This window comes from Mastigoproctus giganteus, chromosome 12 (genome assembly GCF_048544385.1).
Source record: "Mastigoproctus giganteus isolate SK-2022 chromosome 12, ASM4854438v1, whole genome shotgun sequence".
NCBI lineage: Eukaryota > Metazoa > Arthropoda > Arachnida > Uropygi > Thelyphonidae > Mastigoproctus > Mastigoproctus giganteus.
The window spans coordinates 47,661,201-47,684,027 of record NC_143586.1 but is presented as its reverse complement, the minus strand read 5'-3'; the positions used below and the strand labels follow the sequence as shown (position 1 = coordinate 47,684,027).

Genomic DNA, 22,827 nt, shown 5'->3' with positions numbered 1-22,827 from the left:
ACAAGTGTGTCACGCAGTTCCTTGAGATTCGACGGAGGTGTAGGCCTGCAGCAAACAGCCGTTTCCAGCTCATCCCAAAGATGTTCAATAGGATTGAGATCTGCAGACTGAGCGGGCCACTGCAGCAAAGAAAAGTCATTGTCATGTTCCTGGAACCATTCATAGTGATTCGGGCTTTGTGCACCTGCGCATTATCCTGCTGGAAGTAACCATCTGACTGAGGATAAACTATCAACATGAACAGATGCACTTGGTCAGCAACAATGTTTAGGTATGATGTGGCATTCGGACGTGAATCTGTGGGTATCAATGGACCCAACATGTGCCAAGAAAACATTCCCCACACCATAACACTGCCCCCACCACATTGCACAGTAGTCGTCAGGCATGACGGGTCCATGGATTCATGTTGTTTTCGCCAAATTCTAAGCCTTCCATCAACATGATGCACCAGGAACTTTAACTCGTCTGACCAAGCAACTGTTTTCCAATCCTCGACAGTGCAGTGCTGGTGTTGCTCTGCCCACAGGAGGCATGCTCTCTTGTTCTTCATTGATAACAAAAGTATGAGATGTGGCCATCAGCTGTTGTAGCCCATTTGTGACAAAGTGCAACTAGTGGTCCATTGCAATATTTTGTTCTGTGCACCATGGTTGTATTCTGACGTGACATGCGACGTTGTGGCCCATCTGTTTGCTTGCACAATTCTAGCCATCCTCTTCTGACCTCTCTCGTCAATCTGGTATCTGTCCCTCTTTTAGTGAAGTATGACATACATGTATGTCATACTTCATCATGAAAGTACTCACTTCTTGTAAATGAAATTCATTTTGAAGTAATTCATATGAAGTTGTTGGAAATGGTTTCAAATCTAATTGAAACATAAACAATCACAAATATTACAACTAAATCCAAATGGGTTTTTGTACACTAGTTTTTCAAACTCTCTGTCAGCTCATGTAGGCACTATAGGGATGTAATCAGGAATCTCATTATTAGCCATTTCTAATTTCTCTTTTTTTCATGCACGATATTCATTCATTCTGCTGGAGTTTTAGATTCCTGATAAGTATCAGGCATAGTAGAACTCTGTGGTTGAATTTCATTATTATTCGGAATAGTTTGAATTTCTGATTTCCTTTTCTTCCGTTCATGATATTCCTTCATTATTTCAGCTAGAGTTTTTTTGGGTGCAGTTTGAGAACTCCCAGGCATAACGAAACACTCTTGTTGAATTTCATCTGGATTCACATTTCTGTCCAACTTCCCTTCTTTTCTTTCACGGTATTCCTTTGAATGCTGGGCTGTAGATTTTGGCACAGTCACTTGTGTATTAATCATTATGCTGATATAACAGTATAACGTAGCGTGTCACTGCACTTGTTACGTACAATTGAGTTTTCTTGGGCGCATGCATTGTACTTGTTGCATCACTGCACTTGTTGCGTCTGCACCAACAAGTATAATGTATGCGCATCGGTTTCGTGATGATTTTTAAGTAACAAAGCTTTTTTTTTTCAAATAACACCAGTAAAAACATTTTTAACGTCAAAAACATACCTTCATTCTAATCTTGTTTCATCCTCCACTGGGTAACCTAGAATAGTATTATGAATTTTGTATAATAACATAACCTTAGAGCAGTGGTAGTGAATCTTTTCCACTCTGCATTCCAGAATGCTCTAATAAAGAAAAATAACAATTTTTGTAAACCAAATAAAAATAATTTTTATATGCCCATAAAAAAAACACCTGACTAAAATTAGTAAGTAGGTTTTGTTATAAAAAAGTTAACAGTACCTGAAAATTCTTAATGAATACTTTGTTGCTGTATAATCTTGTAAGACAGTTACAGTGTCATGGTTTTTCACTGCCAGATGTGCCTGATAGACCATATAATATGTAGGAGTTATTCACCCCCCATCGAATGTGAATGAACAACCCACTAATTCCTAACAAGCAGTTTCCAAAAAGATGCTGTTTACTTCCTGTATGCGAGTGCACAGGACAAGTGCCAATCAAAGACTTTAAGCAGACAAGTATTACTAACAGTTTGTAACAGGCATTACAAACTCACATGGGAAAATTTCTAATATTGAAACCAGGTTCAGTTTTACCCCACTTCTTGGATAAAACTAATGTGGTGTATTTAATATTGTGTCAGGGCTGAGAGTTTACATACCTTTGTTCAGCTTGTGTTTATGTGATAGAATGTACATATACAGTCTTAATTCTTTCTATGCCAATAGAGAAGTCATGTGTGAATTAGGAACATCATGCCATTTCCACTTACCGCACCCCAAATTCGGCACCTCCATAGCCAGGTGGGCAGGAGCAGCAGTGCGTAGCACACGCTTCTTGATTAGACCAGGGTTCGAGCCCGTGACCACCAAATGCGGAGAATGCGGAAAGGTCAGGGGAATGACCACTGCATATCCCCTGAGCAATATGGCCTTAGTTGCTAATGCTCCTAAAAACAAACAAACCCCAAATTCACTAATACTATTTTTTTTTTTTTTTTTTTTTCAATACAGACAGTCTCATTGCTGAGACTGTCTGTATTGAAAGTTTAATATAGTTCTGTCAATCCAAAAAGGTCCATTATGTGAATAAGCTAGTTGGCATCACAAATTATTCAACCACATTTTAGTTTAATTTCCTTTGTTATTAATATTGTCAATAGATTTGCAAATATGGGTTTGACTCAGTTTGATCAGGAATAATTTAGTACCATATTTCCCCATGTATAAGATGCACCTTAATTTTGGGGCCCGAAACTTGAAAAAAAATGTATTACATAAAGTTATTGAACTCAAGTTTTATTCATCATAAAATTCGTACAACTCATCACTGTTAAAACTCCCATCCATTAGCTTGTCCTCATCTGTGTCTGATGACAAATCACTGTCTTCATATATTGCCTCGTCCTCAGTTCCATCTATGGCATTTGAAATGTCACACTTCTTAAATGACTTGACAATGATCTCAATCTTGATATTATCCCAGGATCTTTTCACCCAGGTACAAACTTCTCCTATAGTTGGTTTCTTCACTCTTCCTGCTAGTGTCAAATTGTCCCCAGAAGACTTCATCCATTGGTTCCATTCGTCTCTCATGGCAGCTTTGAAGGGTTTGTTAATGCTGACATCAAGTGGTTGGAGCTGGGATGTCAAGCCTCCAGGTATGATGGCAAGTTTTGTTTTTTGCACTGCAGCAATCTTCTTTGTATTTTTTGTTATGTGTGCCCTGAACTGATCAAGCACCAATAGGGCAGGTTTGCAAAAGATCCCACTTGGTCTCCTGCTCCAAACTTTCTCAAACCAGATCTTCATCCAATCCTGATCCATCCAACCCTTGTCATGAACGTGGACAATCACTCCTCAAGGAATGTCTTCTTTTGGCATTGTTTTGCATTTGAAAATCGGCATAGGAGGCAGCTTGGTTCCATCGGTACAAGCTAGAACAACTGTATAATGGCTCTTTTCATGTCCACTTGTCTTCACAGTTAGTTTTCATCCCCTTCTTATCAACAGTTCTGTTACTTGGGACATCAAATTGAAGGGGGACTTTGTCCATATTTGCAATTTGTCCCAACTCAAATTGATGTGTCTTTTGACATTGAATGACAAAACGATGAAATTCAAGGACCTTCTGCTCATAGCTTTCAGGTATCTTTTGGGCAAGTCTGGTGCGTGTATGCATGCTTAGTCCATTCCGTTTCATGAACCTGAAGCACCAATTGTGTCCTCCTTTGAAATCAGTAACTTGTTTTTCATCAGCAGTTCTTCTTGCCTCATGCTGAACCATCTTTGTGGACACAGGAATTCCAATTGCCCTGTGCTCTTTAACCCATATCTTCAATTTCCTCTCTAAATCAGGCCATTTTGCTGACTTGCCTCTCATGGCCTTCTTCTGCCATGGTGTTTTCAGTAGGGTTTCTTCTTCCCGTAGCCAGTCTCAGATTGTTTTCTCAGTTGGAGAAGGACCAAACTTACGTTCAGCAGCACGATTTCCATTCACTTTTGCAAACTGGATCACTTTTAACTTGAATTCAGCACTGTACGAAAATCTTTTCTGAGCCATTTCTGGGCAGAACGTGGCAAAACATAACCTAATATACTGGTAACAAGTGCGAAACAATGAGTGCAAAGACAAAAAGCGTGAAAAAGTGGGAAATGCAAGTAAAAAAAATCTACAACCACTGTATAAGACGCACCCAGTTTTTAGACCTCAAATTTTTCTAAAAAAGGTGCGTCTTATACATGGGGAAATACGGTATGTAAATTTAAGGCACACTTTGGCTTTGTTTTTTGCCTAATACAATATGAATAATATATACTATAAAAATTTTTTCAATAAATGCTATTTTATTGTTTTCGTAAGATCTGTTTCAACTGTATCAGTATAATTTTTATATATAACATATGCTGTTTGTTAACAGATTTTTGAATCCCATAGGGTGCACCTCCTCGTTGGAGAGATTTCCATTCATCTTCTGTTATAGATTATAAAATGTATATCTTTGGGGGCAGAGGAGATCAGGAGGGACCATACCATTCACAGGAAGAAGTGTATTGTAATCAAATAGTATATTTAGATACTCAAACTATGACTTGGGTGCATCCAAACTCACGAGGGAATATTCCAATGGGAAGGAGGAGTCATTCTGCCTGTAAGTATATGTTTTATTTATTAATGGTTTTTAATAAATATGATATGTATTTTTTTTCTGTTTAAAGAATAGATTAAATTATTTCCATTGTTTGAGTGCATTTCCGATGTTTTTAATGGATTGAAAAAAAAAATGAAATCCAATTGCTAATTATTTTATTTGTAAGACTACTTTTAATTTTATGCAGAGTGCTAAACACAAGAACAAGTGTTACCACTTGTCAGACATTGGTCTTTTAATTAAAATGGTAGATTTCTTCAGACTAGTGAAGCCTATGACTATCAGGTGGATAGTGATAGGCAGTGCAAACGTTGATTACATGAAATAGCCAGTGATAGTTATTTAGCCAAATTCTACACAGAATACCACAAAGAAACCACCCTCAAGGAATATGCTGTATGCACTACATAAGTTTTGGTAAGGGCTGTTTGTCTAGTCAGTGAAGAAGAAATGTAATAGATAATGCATGACCAATGAGATTGTTAATACGTTTGCTGTTAGAATGCAAACTTGTGTCAAAATGAACTGAAGGATTATGCCTTAATGCAAATATGCATCCATTCAATTGTGATCAGTAAAAGAGCTCTGTAAAAGGAAAGGTATGTGAGATGAACAACTGATTGATATCGGCACACTATTGAACCATGGGCTATTTACATTATGACTGGGATATTGCTTAGCATCAACTGCACTGTATAGGGAGCACTATAAAAGCTGTACGCTTGGTTCACAGTTTCATATATTCTTTGCTTATGTTGAAGTTATTTTATCTAATTTAATATTTTCCACAAGAAGAAAGGGTAAATTTTTTTGAAGATTGTTTGCTCAATTTTAATTCTTTAGTTTTCAAGAAGTATCCAGAGAAGTCAAGTGTTTTGTTTCATCTGCTTTGTGGATTATCATAAAGAGCTACAGTGAAATGTGAAGTTGAGTATGTAATATAACTGATATAAACTATAAATATTTTTTTGCAAAAACTGTGGTGATTTTATTCAAAATGTTTGTGTGTGCTTGTTTTTGCCAAAGCAACTAAGGCTACAGTGAATCAGTACTATTGTCTGTAAAGCTGCATATATTCTATGGTCTCTTTGCCTATTTTACCAGATGAAAAATAAGTTTCTGCAAGGTAAAACCATGCAACCCATGCCAGTGGCTGAGGGTTGCATGGTTTTTGCCCTGCATAATTCAGCCATGGTGTAAAAAAAAAAAAAAAAAAAAAAAAATCCAGGCCTTTATCACATGGAGTGGAAAGACAAAACTATAACTACTCATTACTTTGCTGAATACATGTTTTAATAACATGCATTGTGCCAGTGTTGCAAATATGCAACACATTTTTTTGTGTGGTAAAGATGCTTGGTTCCTTAAAATTCGTTGCTGAAAATGATATCATATCAAATTATAGAAAAAATGAGTTACACTAAAGGCATGTAGAAAGGACTCTCACAAATAAGTGTCAGTAAATGTGTTAGTAGGTTTATGAATCTTACTTGCAGTGCAGGTTGAAATGATGGGTACCTCAACCAGCAATTAGGAGGATCTTACATGTGACTGCATTTTAAGTTGTACAGCTTGAAACTCAGTAGTGATTAAGTAACAATGAAAAAGTGAAAAGATGTTAAGTTTGAAATTCTGAAGCATATGAAACAGAATGGCAACTGAATAAAGAAAATAGTTTTTCTAATAGTTCTCTGTTTTGTTAGGGACAGTTAAGTGTGGCTAAAGAAATTTACAAACCCACCAAGTAGTAACCTCCAACCTACCTTTAGGGGCTTAGAGGGGAACAGGTATTCTGTGTGTTATCAGACACTCAGTCTAAAACACTGATGAATCCAATATCTTTCTATTTTAGAAGATTTAGAAGAAGTCCAGTTGGCCTTCTCCCCTAAAATCCACTCACGCACACACCTTCTTGATGATAAGCTCTGTTATGTCACTTTGGTGGCAATGAACATGTAGAGTGATTCTCTTCAAGACACCTTGTCAGTGTGAAGAGGAAAAGACCAAACCTTCCAGTACATGACAACATGATGAAACAAATGGCCCTTAAGTCTCCAGCAGCTTTCACTCTCCCTCTTACGGCAGCAGGGATCAGACTGGAAGCAGAGGGTGCAAAGAATCTCTGGGTTTGACCTGTCATGCATGGAAACTGAACTTGACCTCTAACAATGTAAGATCGCTCATCGGTGAAGATAGGATATTAGAACTGGAAAAGGAATTAGAAAATGTGAATTGGAATATCATCGGCTTGGCTGAAACAAGAAGAAATTAATCACTTATAAGTTTATTAAGTGGTAATCTGCTATACACCAATGGAAACAGTGAAAAGAGCAAAGGTGGAGTTGGCTTTCTGGTCCATAAAGATATAAAATAACATTTTGGAATTCAAAAGTACATCACCAAGGGTTTCAGGATTACTACTCAGATTTTCTAAGAGGTACAAACTAAAGGTTATAACGATATGTGCACTGACATAAAGCCGTGGTGATGAAGAGGTTGAAGAAATGTACACTGAAATTGAGACTTTTAGATGTACAGAAAACTCGCTTACACCATTATTATGGGGGGACTTCAATGCTAAGGTTGGAAAGAGACAAAACTGTGCAGAAAGGGAAACTATAGGAAATTATGGAATTGATGAAAGAGGTGAAAGACTTGTGGAATTTGCAGAATCTCGAGGAATGTCAGTAATGAACACTCCCCCCCCACTTCAAGAAAAAGGTGAACAGAAGTGGACATGGAAGAACCCAAATGGATTAACAACTAATGAAATCGACTTCATCCTCGCTAACAGAAGATATATTGTGAATGATATTACCGGCCTGAACAAGGTGAATGTTGGAAGTGATCACAGAATGGTAAGATGCACGATATAGATGTAAGAAAAGAAAGGAAAAAACTGGCTCGAATAAATAATACAAAGGTTTTTGAGATAACAGAGAAAAAGCAGTGTGTACTGGAATTTAAGAACAAGTTTGAGCTTTTGAAGACCTTTCAGAACCAAGATATAGATGGGGAATATAACAATTTTCTGAAAATGATAAAGCCCGAGAAACCTATAGGTAAAAAGAAATCCAAATAAGGAAAAATTAGTCAAGAAACATTTGTCATGATGAACCGAAGATGACAAATAAAGAGCAAGTTAAACACTGACAAGGATAAAATTGAGTATACTGAGTTATACAAAGCCATTAGAAAGAGACTGAGAGAGGACATAAAGAAGATTTAACACAAGAAAAGTAGAACAAGCATTAAGAAAAAACAAAGGACTTAATCAGCAGTAATACAGAAAGACAAATGATACTGAAACTGAAGAACAGTGATGGTGTACTTATAAATAGCAGAGAAGGCATCGCACAAATAGCAGAAGACTGCTATAAAGAATTATATAAGGAGTGAGGAAATGATGCAAGCAGTGGGAAGACGGATCACAAATTAGCAAAACATACAACATTCTCGATGAGGTAGAACATGCATTGAAGAATCAAAGCCCCGGGTGAAGATGAAGTTACCGTAGAGTTGTTAAAATTAGGAGGAAGAGACATGACGTAGAAACTAGCAAGACTCTTCACAAAATACATTAGGAAAGGCATGATGCCTAACGAGTGGGATAATGCAAAGGAGTGGAATAATGCAATCATAATTTTTCTGCATAAGAAAGGAGATAAATTGGAAATTATAGACCAATTAGCTTGTTGTCCCACATCTACAAGTTGTTCACAAGGGTCGTTACTAACAGATTAGAAAGAATACTTGACAAGAATCGACCAAAAGAGCAAGCTGGCTTTAGAACAGGATTCTCAAGTATGTCTCACCTTCACATAATATTGCAACTAATGGAGAAAGCAATTGAATATAAAACACCATTTATGCCTGGCATTTGTGGATTATTAAAAGGCATTTGACTCCATATAGCATACGGCAATGTTTCGGGCACTGGAAGGACAAGGCATAGACACCCCCATACATTATGATTTTTAAGAAAATATATGAGAACTCTACCTCCTTTATTAGACTAGACCAGTGGTTCCCAACCTTTTTTGAGTCGCAAACCCCTTTCAATGTAATATTTTTTATCGTGAACTGCTTTAAACATAATATTTTTAATGCGAACCAATAAATCTATATCATCTGAAATCGTATAATATATCTGAATTTTTATTATAAAATATTTCCAGTACTACGTTTTTATAAGCAACATTGCATAATAATAAAAATTATTATTAAGTATTATTTATACTTTGTAAAGCAGTTATTAATCAGTCCAAACTAGATCTCGGACAGGCTAAGGGTAGATAACTTGCTTCTTGCCCTAATGGTAGCCGAGCATTCTGGGCTCTTGCCAAAGCTATTGGCTGCAATTTTTGCCCATCTCTGTTCCCACTTCTGTTAAAACCAGATGGTTCTGTTGCCACATCAGCCAAAGATAAAGCTGACCTGCTAGCATCCTATTTTTCTTCCAACTCATGTTTTGATAATCTTGGTAAATCACCTCAAACCGTTTACAGTACACTCCATTCCATGCCTCCTGTGGTGGTGTCTCCGTAGCTAGGTGGGCAGGAGCAGCAGTGCGTAGTACACGATTAGACCGGAGTTTGAGCCTGTGACCACCGAATATGGAGGATTCGGAAAGGTCAGGGAATGACCACTGCAAATCCCCGGAGCAATATTATGGCCTTAGTTGCTAATACTCCTAAAAAAAAAAAAAAAAAAAAACTCCTGTGGTTTCCCGTTAAAAGGATGTTAGAAGGATTTTGTTAATCTAATGCTAAGAAAGTTCCAAATTCTGATGGTATTTCTACACTTGTTCTCAAAACCTGTGCTCCTGAACTTATTCCTGTTTTGTATTGTCTTGTTTCACTTTCTTATTCCAAAGGTGTTTTTGCTCATATCCATCAAGTTCCTAAAAAGGGTCACAAATCCCTTCCATCCAATTATCTTCGATGACGCTCTGATTTCTATGCAAGATCTTGGGAATTACCCTGACTGCTAATCTCTCTTGGCATAAAGCACATTACAAATATTGCTTCGTATGCATCTAAAAAAACTGGCTGTTCTATTTCGCTCTCGACGTTACTTTTCTACCAAACAGTTGTTGGCTCTGTAGAAATCGCAAATCTGGCCTACCATGGAATATTGTTCCTACATCTGGGGCGGTGCCCCCAAAATCTCTCTCATGCTTCTTGATTCCATTCAAAAGAGGGCAGTTAGGTTAATTAATGTCTCATCTGTAACAGTCTCTGCACTCTGTCTCATAGAGTTCTTTTCCGGCCAACCGGGCTAGCTGGGTGGGTGAAGTGCCTGCCTGGCAACCCAAAGGTTGTGGGTTCGAATGCCGCCTCGGGCTTGGATCAAAGTACTGAAAAAAAAAAAGAAAACCTTGGGAGGTGCATTATGGCCACAGAAGCCGATGCGCCAACAACTACCAAAAAAAAAAAAAAAAGAGAGAGAAAAAAAAAAGTTCTTTTCCTGTTGCATGCCTTTTCTACAGATACTTTCATGGGCACTGTTCTTCTGAATTGGCTGCTATAATTCCTGCTCTCTCTTTCAAAGCAGTCCAAACATGTGCTGCAACCAGTCAACATCTTTTTACTGTCCAAGTTCAATCCCACAGAACTATCTTTTCTCTTCCTCATTTATTCATTCAACTACTGTTTTTTGGAATAACCTTCCTTCATATGTATTTCCTGAAAATTGCAATGTACAGAAGTTCAAGTCTAATGTCAACAAGTTTTTCTTTCATCTTTTCAAACTTAAACCTGTACATGGTACTAAGTACTATATGTTCTAAAAAAAAAAAAAGTACCTATACATAACAATGAGGTGCCTCCGTAGCCAGGTGGGCAGGAGCAGCAGTGCGTAGCACACGCTTCTTGATTAGACCGGGGTTCGAGCCCGTGACCACCAAATACGGAGGATGCGGAAAGGTCAGGGAATGACCACCGCATATCCCCGGAGCAATATGGCCTTAGTTGCTAATGCTCCTAAAATCCAAATAACAGACAAACAACATAACAATGATCCTTGAGAATGGAAAAAAATTTAGTGTGGAAAACATATTTATTTAAAAAAGGTTGTTTTTACATGGGTATAAACAACCTCCATTTCTACTACCCATGTAGCATGCATACATCGTTTGATTATATCTCATATTGTGAATACCTTCACAACAAGTTGCTGAGGTATTGCACTGCTTTGAATAAGTCATGTTTCACCAGTGGAGAAGACTAATGTTACTTATTCACAGCGGACCACCACTCAGACAGCACTGTTTGAAAAATGGTATGGGATAAGATACTCTGTTATCCACATTCTGTTCCTGTTAGACTTAGCTAAGCAAAAAAGGTGTAGGAAAGTGATAGTAGGAGAGGAAGAAGAAATGCCATCGAAAGAGGAAAGGGACATTTGCTCCTCATACTCACACCACTCAAAAACTCATCGAAAAGGCAACGCTTCCCCAGTAGAGAAGACTGTTGTTACCTATTCTCAGAAACTCTGATTATCAAGCTCTCCAGACGGCACTGTTTCGAAGCTTGTCTTCTCCTCGGTGGGTGGGCAGGTACCCTGATGTTGCAATAGTGACAACTCAGTTATGAAGTGTAACTCCACAATATGAGAGATGCTTGTGATGTGCATGGTTTAATCTAAAAACTTTCTTGACTAAATGTCTAAAAGTATGAAAAAGGTTGTTTATGCATAGGTAATGTACTTTCATCATTTCTACTACCCAGGTAGTATGCATGCATCATTTGATTATATCTTGTATTGCCTATGCATAAACAACCTTTCTCACACTCTTAGCCATTTAGTCAAGAAACAGTTTTAAATTAACCCATGCACACCATCAAGCATCTCTCATATTGTGGAGTCATACTTCATAACTGGGTTGTCACTATTGCAACAACAGGGTACCTGCCCACCCAACGATGAGTAAGCCAACGAGCTTCAAAACGGTCCTGTCTGGGTGGTGGTATTCGCCGAGAATAAGCAACATTAGTCTTCTCCACTGGTGAAGCATTACTTATTCAAAGCAGTGCAATATCTCGGCAACTTGTGAAGGTATTCACAATATGAGATATAATCAAACGATGGATGTATACTACCTGGGTGGCAGAAATGATGGAAGTGCAGCACCTATGCATAAACAATCTTTTTCGTACACTTGGACATTTAGTCAAGAAATAAGTTTTAGATATTTATTTAACATGAAATACTGTAACATAGTAAAGCAATTACAGATAGTTTTCGCCTTTACAAGCTAATTCGTTCCTAGTGCGTGCTCGTAAAGCAGTAATTAAATCCCATAGACCTAATGTTAAAAATAGGGGTTATGTTCTCAACAATGAAATTAGTTAGCTAATTAGTTTGTTTAAACAATGATTGATTTATCCAAAGAAATTAAAATGTAGCCTGTAAAATCAAGCAAATTATAATAATAAAGAAATTATTTATGACTTATAAATTTTAAAGAATGGTTATTCTTCATCATCGACTAAATGCACACTCGTTGATAACTTACTATTGGCTCAGCACTCGTTGGTGTGTTGCACAAGGAGTTATCTTCTTCAGAAATGTTTCAGGAGGTGTTTATTTCCAAGATAATCTTCTATTTTCTTTATAAATTTCAATAGATGTATAAGCATTTTTTAATGGAACTCACAAATTGGAACTAACATGATTTGCGTGGAGTAACAAGTTTATGAAGCTTAAAAAAAAAAAGGAATGAAGAGAAGATTCTGAAAATTTATTTCTTTTTTTTATATGATTTCAGTAAAGGGGAAACACATTTCATCATAATAACGTAAAAAAACCACACAATTCCAGCTATCGGTATTTTTGAAAATTCAATAACATCGAGTTTACTACCCGTTTATAATTGCTTGCAATAGCAGAAAAGCCCAATAAACCAGAAAGCGCAAATTGATTTTATTGTTTTATGGTCGTGACCTCCAGAAATGTGCTTTAGAAAAATGTCACAAAGGCATTCAAAATTGGTTCTTATAACAGAACATATAATGATGAAAGTGTAATGCATTTTAGTGATTTGAATTGGTAACTAATACAGTTTGCACTATAAAAACGATCTTTTAGGGAGTTATATAGTGAAAATTTCAACTTCCGAGGTCGTGAAACGAATTACCAAAAAACTTGTTATTGGGTTCAGATTACGATATTTTCACGATACGATGGTGTCTCTGGAACGGATTAATATCGTAAAGCTGGGTACACTGTATTGTATAGCTATGCACGTGGTTGGAAATGCGGTATTTATGAATGTTTAACATTTCATTTTTTGCAATTAATGTTCATATTTTCGAATTTGTTGATACTTGATACTTTGGAAAAAAAAACTTGTAAAGCGAGAACTGCCTGTATAAGGAATTGTGGGATATGTGGTTTCTTTCTTTGGCATTTCTTTACTTTTTATTTTATTTTATTTTACTTTATTGTTTATTATTAGTTATATTTTGTAGTTTGCAATATTATACCTATGTATAAATAATATACAAATCTAAGCAGACGCCATTACAGAATTTTTAGTGTGAACCCACTGGAACAATTTTGCGAACCACCGGTTGGGAACTGCTGGACTAGACAAAGACGGTAGCAAATTTAAAATTGAGAAAGGAGTTCAACAAGGAGAGACAATATCTCTGAAGTTGTTTACTGCTGCCCTTAAAGAATCTTTCAGAAGATTGAACTGGTTGCAGAAAGGAGTCAGTGTGAACGGAGAGTACCTAAACCATTTACAATTTTCGGATGGCATTGTGATCATAAGCCACGATCCCAAAGAATTAGAGGAAAATCTTAATCAGTTATGCAGAGTTAGTAAGGATTTCAGACTAAAGATGAATATGGCTAAAACAATTAATGATGAACAAGTATTCCACAGAAAGGGATATAATCATTGGAGGAGCAGTAATTGAAAAGGCAGATTCATATACTTATCTGGGACAAGTCATTAGCTGTAATAATGATAAATGGCTGAAAGTCAAAAGGAGAAGAAATTTTGGATGGATAGGAAATATAGTCACATACTGAGGAGCAATATCCCAATTTGTCTGAAATGTAAAATAATGAACCAATGTATACTCCCCACCATGACTTATGGAAGTGAAACTTGGGCACTCACCGAACAAATGGAAGAGAAGCTGAAACCACACAGTGAAGAATGGAACAAATTATATTAGGAATCAGACTGTTGGATAAGAAGAGAAACACATGGATTAGGCAGCAAATAAAGGACATTCTTATCTAAAGAACTGAAATGGTCTTGGGCTGGACACATAGCTCGAAGATGTGATGATAGATGGACTAAGAAAATAACAGAATGGTACCCAAGAGGAGTTAAGAGAAAACCCGAAAGACAGCAATGGAGATGGACAGATGGATGACAAATCCCTTCCATCCAATAATCCCATTGCACTTGCTTGGAAATTTATAGAGTATTCAACTCTATAAATTTCCAAGCAAATTTATAGAGTTGAATGTTTGTAGATTGTAATTTTCAGAACGTATGCATGAATGGAAGTTGTTCTAAAAAACAGAAGTTGAAGGAATAAATGAGGAAGAAGAAAAGTTGGTGGTTCTACGAGTTTAAAGTTGGACAGTAAAAGGATGGTGACCGCCCAACTTCAAACTCGGACACGAAAAGAATGATGACTGGTTGTAGCAAGTGTAGGACTGTTTGGAAGATAAGATAAAGTGGGAATTATAGAAGCTAATTCAGAAGAACAGTACCCATGGAATATCTACAGAAAAGGCAAGAAGCAGAAACAGAACATCTATGAGACAGAGTGGAGAGACTTTGTTAGAGATGGGTCATTAATTAACTAAACTGCCCTCCTTTGAATGGAATCTAGAAGCCTGAGAGAGGTTTTAGGGGCACACTGCTCCAGCTGTGGAAACAATATTCCATGGTAGGGAAGATTAGCAATTTGCACAGAGCAAGCAACCATTATGCCTACACAGATCAGAAGTCAGCAAAACCCCTAATAGAGGTATGTGATCTTGTTTAGAAATCTGAGTGTCACCAAAGATGAGCAGAGGAGAAGAAGAAACCTTTTTGCAAGATATAAGACAGGACTGAATTTTAGAAGGATTGAAATCAACTAAGTTATCTTGGCCCCACTGGAAAATTACCTGGAGATCAGTATTTAGGGAATGGGTAATGGATATTCAAGAAGTTGAAGCTGTCGGTGCAGAGCAAGGCCCTCAAACTACAAGTGGAATGCACTGTGCTATCATCAGCCAAACTATGGATAAGATTTCCAGTCAATGGAAAAAGGTCATTAATATACAAGAGGAAAAGAGTAGCAGAAAGAACTGTACCATGGGGAACACCTGCACTAGTGGAGAAATTAGAAGACAGAGAACTGTCTGCCATCACCTGCAGTATGCAGTCAGAGAGAAAACTGGATACCCAATTACAAAAACAGTTGGCAATCCATAAGATGGAAGCTTATTTAGGAGACTTTTATGCCAAAACATGATCAAAAGCCTTTGAAATGTTAAGATAACTGCAAGAGTTTCATCAACCTTTTTCATTTGTCCATAGATGGATGGACAAATGAAATATTGGAATATTGTTTCCACAGCTGGAGCAGTGTGCCCCTAAAACCTCTCTCAGGCTTCTAGATTCCATTCAAAGGAGGGCAGTTTAGTTAATTAATGACCCATCTCTAACAAAGTCTCTCCACTCTGTCTCATAGATGTTCTGTTTCTGCTTCTTGCCTTTTCTGTAGATATTCCATGGGTACTGTTCTTCTGAATTAGCTTCTATAATTCCCACTTTATCTTCCAAACAGTCCTACACTTGCTACAACCAGTCATCATTCTTTTCGTGTCCGAGTTTGAAGTTGGATGGTCACCATCCTTTTACTGTCCAACTTTAAACTCGTAGAACCACCAACTTTTCTTCTTCCTCATTTATTCCTTCAACTTCTGTTTTTTAGAACAACTTCCATTCATGCATACGTTCTGAAAATTACAATCTACAAACATTCAACTCTAATCTCAAACAGTGTCTTCTCAACCTCCGTAGCCAGGTGGGCAGGAGCAGCAGTGCGTAGCACACACTTCTTGATTAGACTGGGGTTCGAGCCTGTGACCACCAAATACAGAGGATATGGAAAGGTCATTCAGGGAATGACCACCACATATCCCTGGAGCAATATGGCCTTAGTTGCTAATGCTCCTAAAAACCAAATAACAAACAAACTCAACCTTCAACCCATGCATGGTACTAAGTACTATAGGTTTTGATACCTATTGTGCTTGGGGTTTTCATAAAAAAAATTTGGTTTGGTGCATTATGACCTTAGATGCCAATGTGCCATAAAACAACAAAACATTTCATTAAAAAAAAACTTCCCGTCCCTTCCAATTATATCAGCTGTTCAGTTTTTTTCTCCTCTACTGCTGTAAAGTTTTTCTGTGTTATTATGCATTCCATGTGTGTATGTAGTTAATAAATGAAATGTACTCCTGTGACATGTAAATAGTGCAGTCTGCCTAAGAAGTATGTTGCAACTGACTATTGTATCCTCACTTATAAACAACACAACATGCAGAAACAAACATTATTAACAAAGTATAAATACAAGTGAGTGTAATTAAGAAGCTATCATTTCCTTTTAGACTTTCTACATAATACATGTAATATTTACATCCAGCAGATTGCACATATTTTTATTTGTTTTTATGTTATGTACTGTTTTTACGAATAAATTTATTTTCTGTTACTCTGTGAATGCACTGTCAGTAATTCTGAGGGGGGAGGGATACAGTTTTTGACCAATATTAGAATTAATCATGCTTTTTTTTTTTTATAAAATTAAAATGGCTTCCTGCAGAAAACAATCCTCTGCTTAATATGAATTTGTAAGAACATAACCCATGTGTTAATTACCTGTATACTTTATTGTAAACAGCATTTTTGTCTTTTGATTTTAGTGCCACAATAATGAAGTCCCGGAAGGTCAGGTACCCTGTGGGAAGAGTATCAGCAGTTTTACAATATTATTTTTGTTTTAGAGGATATGTGCAAAGAACTTTAAAGCATTTTGTGTGATTTGGTTTATTGACATTGGTATTCAGAGATTCAGGAAATTCAGAGATTGTCATTTGTAATTAATCTATATAAATGTAGTATTATCTGTAACAGTGATGTTAAACATTCTTTAGAGTCGAGAGTGAATTATCCACACAATTACATCATGACAATAATGGTGATAACCCATGAAGATAAGGGCTTGTTTAAAAGCACGATTAATGATTATTTAGAATGTTAATTTGGGAATTTTCAAAATTTTATGAAGCATAACTGCAAAAAAAAAAAAGTATATGTAACAGGAGGGTGAGAAACTAAAGAAAAAATATTTCAAAATACTTTTCGTTTTTTTTTTTTAATACAAGAATAACAGAATAGAACAATAACATGTTAAAAGTTACAAAAAATTAAATTTTTCTGAATACAATAATTTTACTTTTACAGTCAGTGATAGTTGTCATTAGTTAACTTGATCACCTGAAATAAAATGTCTTTTCATATCATAGCATGTAAGATGAATAGATAAAAAAAAAAAAAAAAAAAAAAAAAGGGTTGTGGTTAAAAAGTTTTTAATTAAGATTTGAAAAATTTTCTAAGAAAAGGGCTGTTATAATACTATGTGTTATGATGTATATTTTTATAAAAACTTCATTTCTGTACTGGTCAATTATGCTTTTTTTTATTATTTTTATTAGTTGTATACAAAGGTGAACTGTTTATATTTGGAGGTTACAATGGATTAAGTGATAAACATTTTGGAGATATGTTCAAATATGATCCAGGTAAGATTTATATACAGTGCATGTATCTGTATGGGAAAAATATTGTATATAAATACATACACTCTGTGACATTGAAATTGCAGTACCCAGATGGAATGATCAGATGTGCATGCAAATAAGCAGGTGGACGAGTTGTGCTGAGATATACAAATGATTAAAATATGGGGCTAATCAGATGGAAACTGGCTGATATAAAAACAAATGTAGAGATTGCGGAGTTCACAACATTGCATGTGTGATGAAGTTAACAAGCTTCTGTCTTGTAGGAACCAACTTCAGCATTCAAGAAGATTTTAGAGAATGCTGAGATGTCACCTCATTCGACAACTTCAAATGAAGCATAACTGCATATTAGTGACTTTGACAGAGGGTGAATTATTGGCCTTCAAGAGGCTGGATAGTTGCTTTGTTGTGTAGTGGAACGTGTGGGCAATGACAATACCATAGTGCACAGCTGTTGGTAACAGTGGCTGCAGGAAGGTATGACTACTCATCAAATGGATAGTGGAGCACGAAAGAGTACTACAGAACAGGATGATCATCTTATCTGTTGACAGATTTATACTGCACCTGCAGCCACACTGGTTACCATCCAACAATCTGTGACATCAGCTGGCTGTCACACCAACTGTCGAACCATTGCATGCAGAGGGGACTACCATGCATTGATTACCCTTAACTGCTGCCCATCATCAATAGCATCTGAAATGATGCTGGGGTGCAGGCTATCTGGGATACAGAATGACAAGTGGCCTTCAGTGATGAATCCTGCTTCTGCTTGGGGCCCGATGATTGCCACATACATGTGATGATAATGTGGTGAAAGCAATAATCGTAGAACCATTGTTGAATGCCATACTGCATGCCCAGCTGGTGTTAAGCTGTGGGGAGTGATCAGTTTTGATAGTCTGTCATTGTTATGTTCATCAACGGCAATCCAATTGCTCACCACTATATTGCCTAGATTCTGGAACCTGTTGCTCTCCCCTTTCTTACTGGTGTGCTTATCAACATTTTTCAGCAGGAGAACACCTGAATATATACCATAGGGATTTCCTCTGAGTGTCTTCATGTGAATTTGTGGACATACTGTCTTGGCCAGCCTGGTCTAAGATTTCTCCTCTGTCAAGTATGTGTGGGCCATGATTGGTTGCCATCTACACAGCCACCCGCAGCCAACACTGACCATGTATGTTCTGAAGGACCAGGTGCAAGAGTCTTGGTGGGATATTCTGTAACAGGCTATTTGACACCTGTATGACATAATCTGAGATACTTAACTCAATGTATCTGCAGCCATGGTGGATTTACACGATCTGTTCATTGTAAGAATCATTTTGTGATTAACTGTGTGCATGCACACACACAAGCAGCTTTTATCATGTGTTCTGTAACTCCTTGGCTATCATTATTTTAAGTATCCTCTGTATTCCTGTTCCTTCAGAGTACTGCAATTTGTGCCACAGAGTGTATATTCAGAAATGCAATGTATTCAGATCTTACTGCCAAACAGGCTTATTTCCATTTCTAGGGTGACTTTTACTTCCAGAAGAGGGGGCGGAGGCTTGGCATTGGATAATCAAACTACGCCCCTGCCCCCCAACCAAGGTCTTCCTGATGGATGTCGAATCCACCATCCCATCTCAATTTCCCCTGCACACCTAAAGTATGGCTTTGCTTTGTGAATGATGTGCTAATCATATGAAATCATAGTAAAAGAGACTTAGAGGATTTTCAGTTTCCATTTAACATTGGTGACAATTTGTTTTTTCCATTCTGGAGATGGAGAACAACCAATCCCTTGCTAGATATTCTGGCAATTTGATTGCTAACTTCATTTAGCAAAAGCTCACAGACACAGGTACCATTCTGCACTACAGATCATGTGATTACAGTAATGTGGAAATAGGTATCATTATGGGCCTGACCTTGAAGGCCTTCACAACTGCAGCCCACAAGAACTGGATGTAGAGCTACGGAAAGTCCACTTTTTTTTTTTTTTTATAATCATATAATATACACAACAGGCATGTTCCTATTTAAAGTGTATAACAGAGTAGAAAAAAAAATAACAGAACAAAGATTGTAAAAATAAATGGTAGAATAACACACTTTGTACAATGAAAGTTCGTTCAGACGGAACAGTCCAATTCAAGAAAATAAAAAAGGTATTCATGACACCAAGTCCAGTGCCATGAAGAAAATCGCAGAGAGCAGGTAGCTGCAGGAGACACCATCACATACAAGTTAATGAGGACATCTTTAACCCAAAACTCATCCGTCAGCTGGTCAACCTACTGCAAATAGTTCTGTAAAACTCTTTCCTGTTCACAGCCATATCCAGATCAAACTTGTTCATGAGTGCCAATGTTCCTTTGAAAAAGGAGTTCCTGGATATCTCTAATCTAGAGTTACCGATATGGAATGTAGTCTTCTGTCTGGTTGCCACCGCTGGAGCTTGAAGATCAATATGGCATAGAAGATTTGGTAGGTAGGTTGAACCAGTGAAGATGTGGTACAACAGTTTTAGATCGAGAACAGTTAACCGAGTTTCCAAAGATTTGAAGCTTGACGTAGGAACAGATCTTCGGGTAGAAGATTCGGGTGGTAAAACATGAGATAAGTCTGGAAAGATAGTGGATGAATTTCATCTGCAGCAATTCTATTTGTTTTATCAAGTATGCATAATGTGGCTTCCATATATGAGAAGCAAACTCCAGTATAGGGAGTACAGTTGTTTTGCAAGTTTATTGCAAGAAACAATGAATTACCCCATTATTTCACAACCTTTCACAAGTGATTCATCAGTGATTAATTTGGGAGATCCATTTCTCTCCACATACAAAAAACAAAGACAGGAGATGATGAGCATTGCCATACTATCACCTTTCCTTACCACACTGGCATAAGGGAGGAAGTAGTTAGGATTATCTACAGGCACAAAGTTAGGCTGCCACACAAAGACAAAGAAATTAAAACAGATCCAAAAGCCGTTTTGATTTTATAAAAATGGCTTTTGGATCGTTTTGAAACTTTATTATTTTATAAAATAACAGTTTATGCTATAATACACTATTTTAGAATGCATGTTTCCAGTTACATGCATATTTAGTTGACACATTGTCTATCATCATGCACATGAAAATTCAAAATTATGTGCACACACGAGACCCAGACCACCATGTTACACTCTTTTTCACTAGTTTTTGGTTTATGACTGGCCATGTGTGCGTGTTGCATATATTGCTTTCTTATATATTTTGTGTAAAAAAAAATTCATATAGTTTCTATACATGTTCTTACTACCTGTACTGTAAACAATTGGTCTTAGTGTCTCAGTAATTTTTTTTCAAGGCGCACTCAGACCAAAAGAAATACCTAACAGTTCCGCTTAGTAGTTAGGTCCAAACAACTTAACAAGAAATGAAACTGTGAACTACCTCGAGCTAGTAGTTCGCGCGGTGTCCGACAGATGTTGAGTATCGCTGTGTTTCCCTCGAAAATTTAAAATATTCTGCGGCCCACAGTTTGGGAATTGCTGCTTTATGCAATAAACATTTAATTCCATAATTATTTTCATTATCTTTTATATTGTATACAGTTAAGTTATTTAAAAGGTATTTTTAAAATTCTTTATGGACATTCCAGAAGGTCAAGGACCAATTATAATTTTTCCTATTGGTTATTATATTATATTTGATTAACGTGTTTGCGCGATGTGCTCGCAGGACGAATTAATCGCATTAATCGAGGCCCTCCTGTACTGAAATAGATATTAATGGTACCATAAAGGAACAAGATTGGGAGAGGTGTGAGGTAGGGTTGCTCTTTATCCCTGTACCTTTTCAACATGTTCATCGAGGAATCCATAACAAAAATGAAGCAGGAAGCAAAGGGTATCAAGATTAATGGACAACATATTCACTGCATGAGATTTGCAGATGACATAGCATTATTAGCTGACTCAGAGCAGGAGCTGTGTAAGATGTTGGAAAGGCTATCATTAAGGCTACAAGATTCATATCTAAAGATAAATGCACAAAAGATTAAAATACTTGTCGTCACCAAGAATGATGAACAACCTCAAACAAACATCAAAATGGGGAACAACAAAGTGGAACGAGTAAAACAGTTTTGTTATTTGGGGAATTTCATTACCCAGGACAACCGGTGCACTACAGAGATCAGAAGAAGAATCACCCTTGCCAAGCAAGCTTTCATTAACAAGCAAAATATCCTAACCAGCAGACATCAACAATGAGATCAGGAAAAAGTTTGCTAAGTCATTCGTTTGGAGTATGCTGCTGTATGGAAGTGAAACCTGGACATTATGCAAGCAAGATATCAAGAGACTGGAGGCTTTGGAGATGTGGGTCTGGAGGAGGATTAGCTGGACCGAGTGACAATCCAATGAAATCTGTCTTGAATGAGATGTAAGAAAAAAAACAGCAGCTACTCACGACTGCGGCAAAAAGACAATCTAAATTTTTAGTGAATATCTCAGAAGGAAAAATAATTGGGAAAGAAAGGGGACGACCAAGGAAGAAAATTCTGGAAAAATCTGATAAGGAAAATGAACTTTAGGGGATGTGAGGAAATGAAACGTTAAGCAGAAGACAGATGTATGGTTGCAGCAACAAGGCGAAGCCTTTAGAGTTTGATGATGAAGATACTTGGATCTTAGGAAGGCTTTTGATACCGTTGCACATGGAAGACTGCTGTACAAATTGGAGCCGTATGGCATTAAGGGCAAGTTGCTGCTATGCATAAAGGGATGGTTGAGTGGGAGAAGACAGAGTGGTAATCAATGGACACTGCACTTTGTGGACTAATGTTATCAGTGGAGTCCCCCAGGGTTCAGTGTTGGGTCCATTGTTGTTTTCTGTATTTATTAATGATATTGATGAAGGTATATCAGGCTTAATGTCTAAGTTTGCAGACAATATGAAGGTTGGCAGGGTTGTTAATGACAGTACGCTACTGCAACAGGATCTAGAAAAGTTGAGCAGATGAGCTTAGAGGTGACAACTGAAGTTTAACATTGACAAATATAAAGTACTGCATATGAGTTGCAGTAACCCCAGAGTAACCTATCAACTGTTTGGTACTACACTCAGGGATGTGAAGAATGAAAAAGACCTTAGGGTAATTGTGCAGTCAGATATGAAATTTTCTGAACAGTGCCGACGACGGCCTGCAAGGGTGGCTCATGGTGTCATGGTAATGATATACAAGAATTTTCTAGCAGAGTTAAGGAAGTGATTATCCCCTCGTATAAGGCAATGGTCAGGCCACACCTTGAGTACTGTATACAAGTCTGG

General features: G+C 37.1%; 1 protein-coding gene across 1 annotated transcript in view; it reads left to right on the top strand.

Moving 5' to 3' along the window:
* LOC150077019 (kelch domain-containing protein 3) overlaps window positions 1-22,827 on the top strand; it is a 139,253-nt gene that overhangs the window by 85,258 nt on the left and 31,168 nt on the right. The window contains exons 5-6 of the mRNA XM_090386810.1: window positions 4,459-4,672; window positions 17,420-17,506. Of these exons, the coding sequence (XP_090242936.1) occupies window positions 4,459-4,672; window positions 17,420-17,506 (301 nt within the window). The remainder of the gene's footprint in view (window positions 1-4,458; window positions 4,673-17,419; window positions 17,507-22,827) is intronic.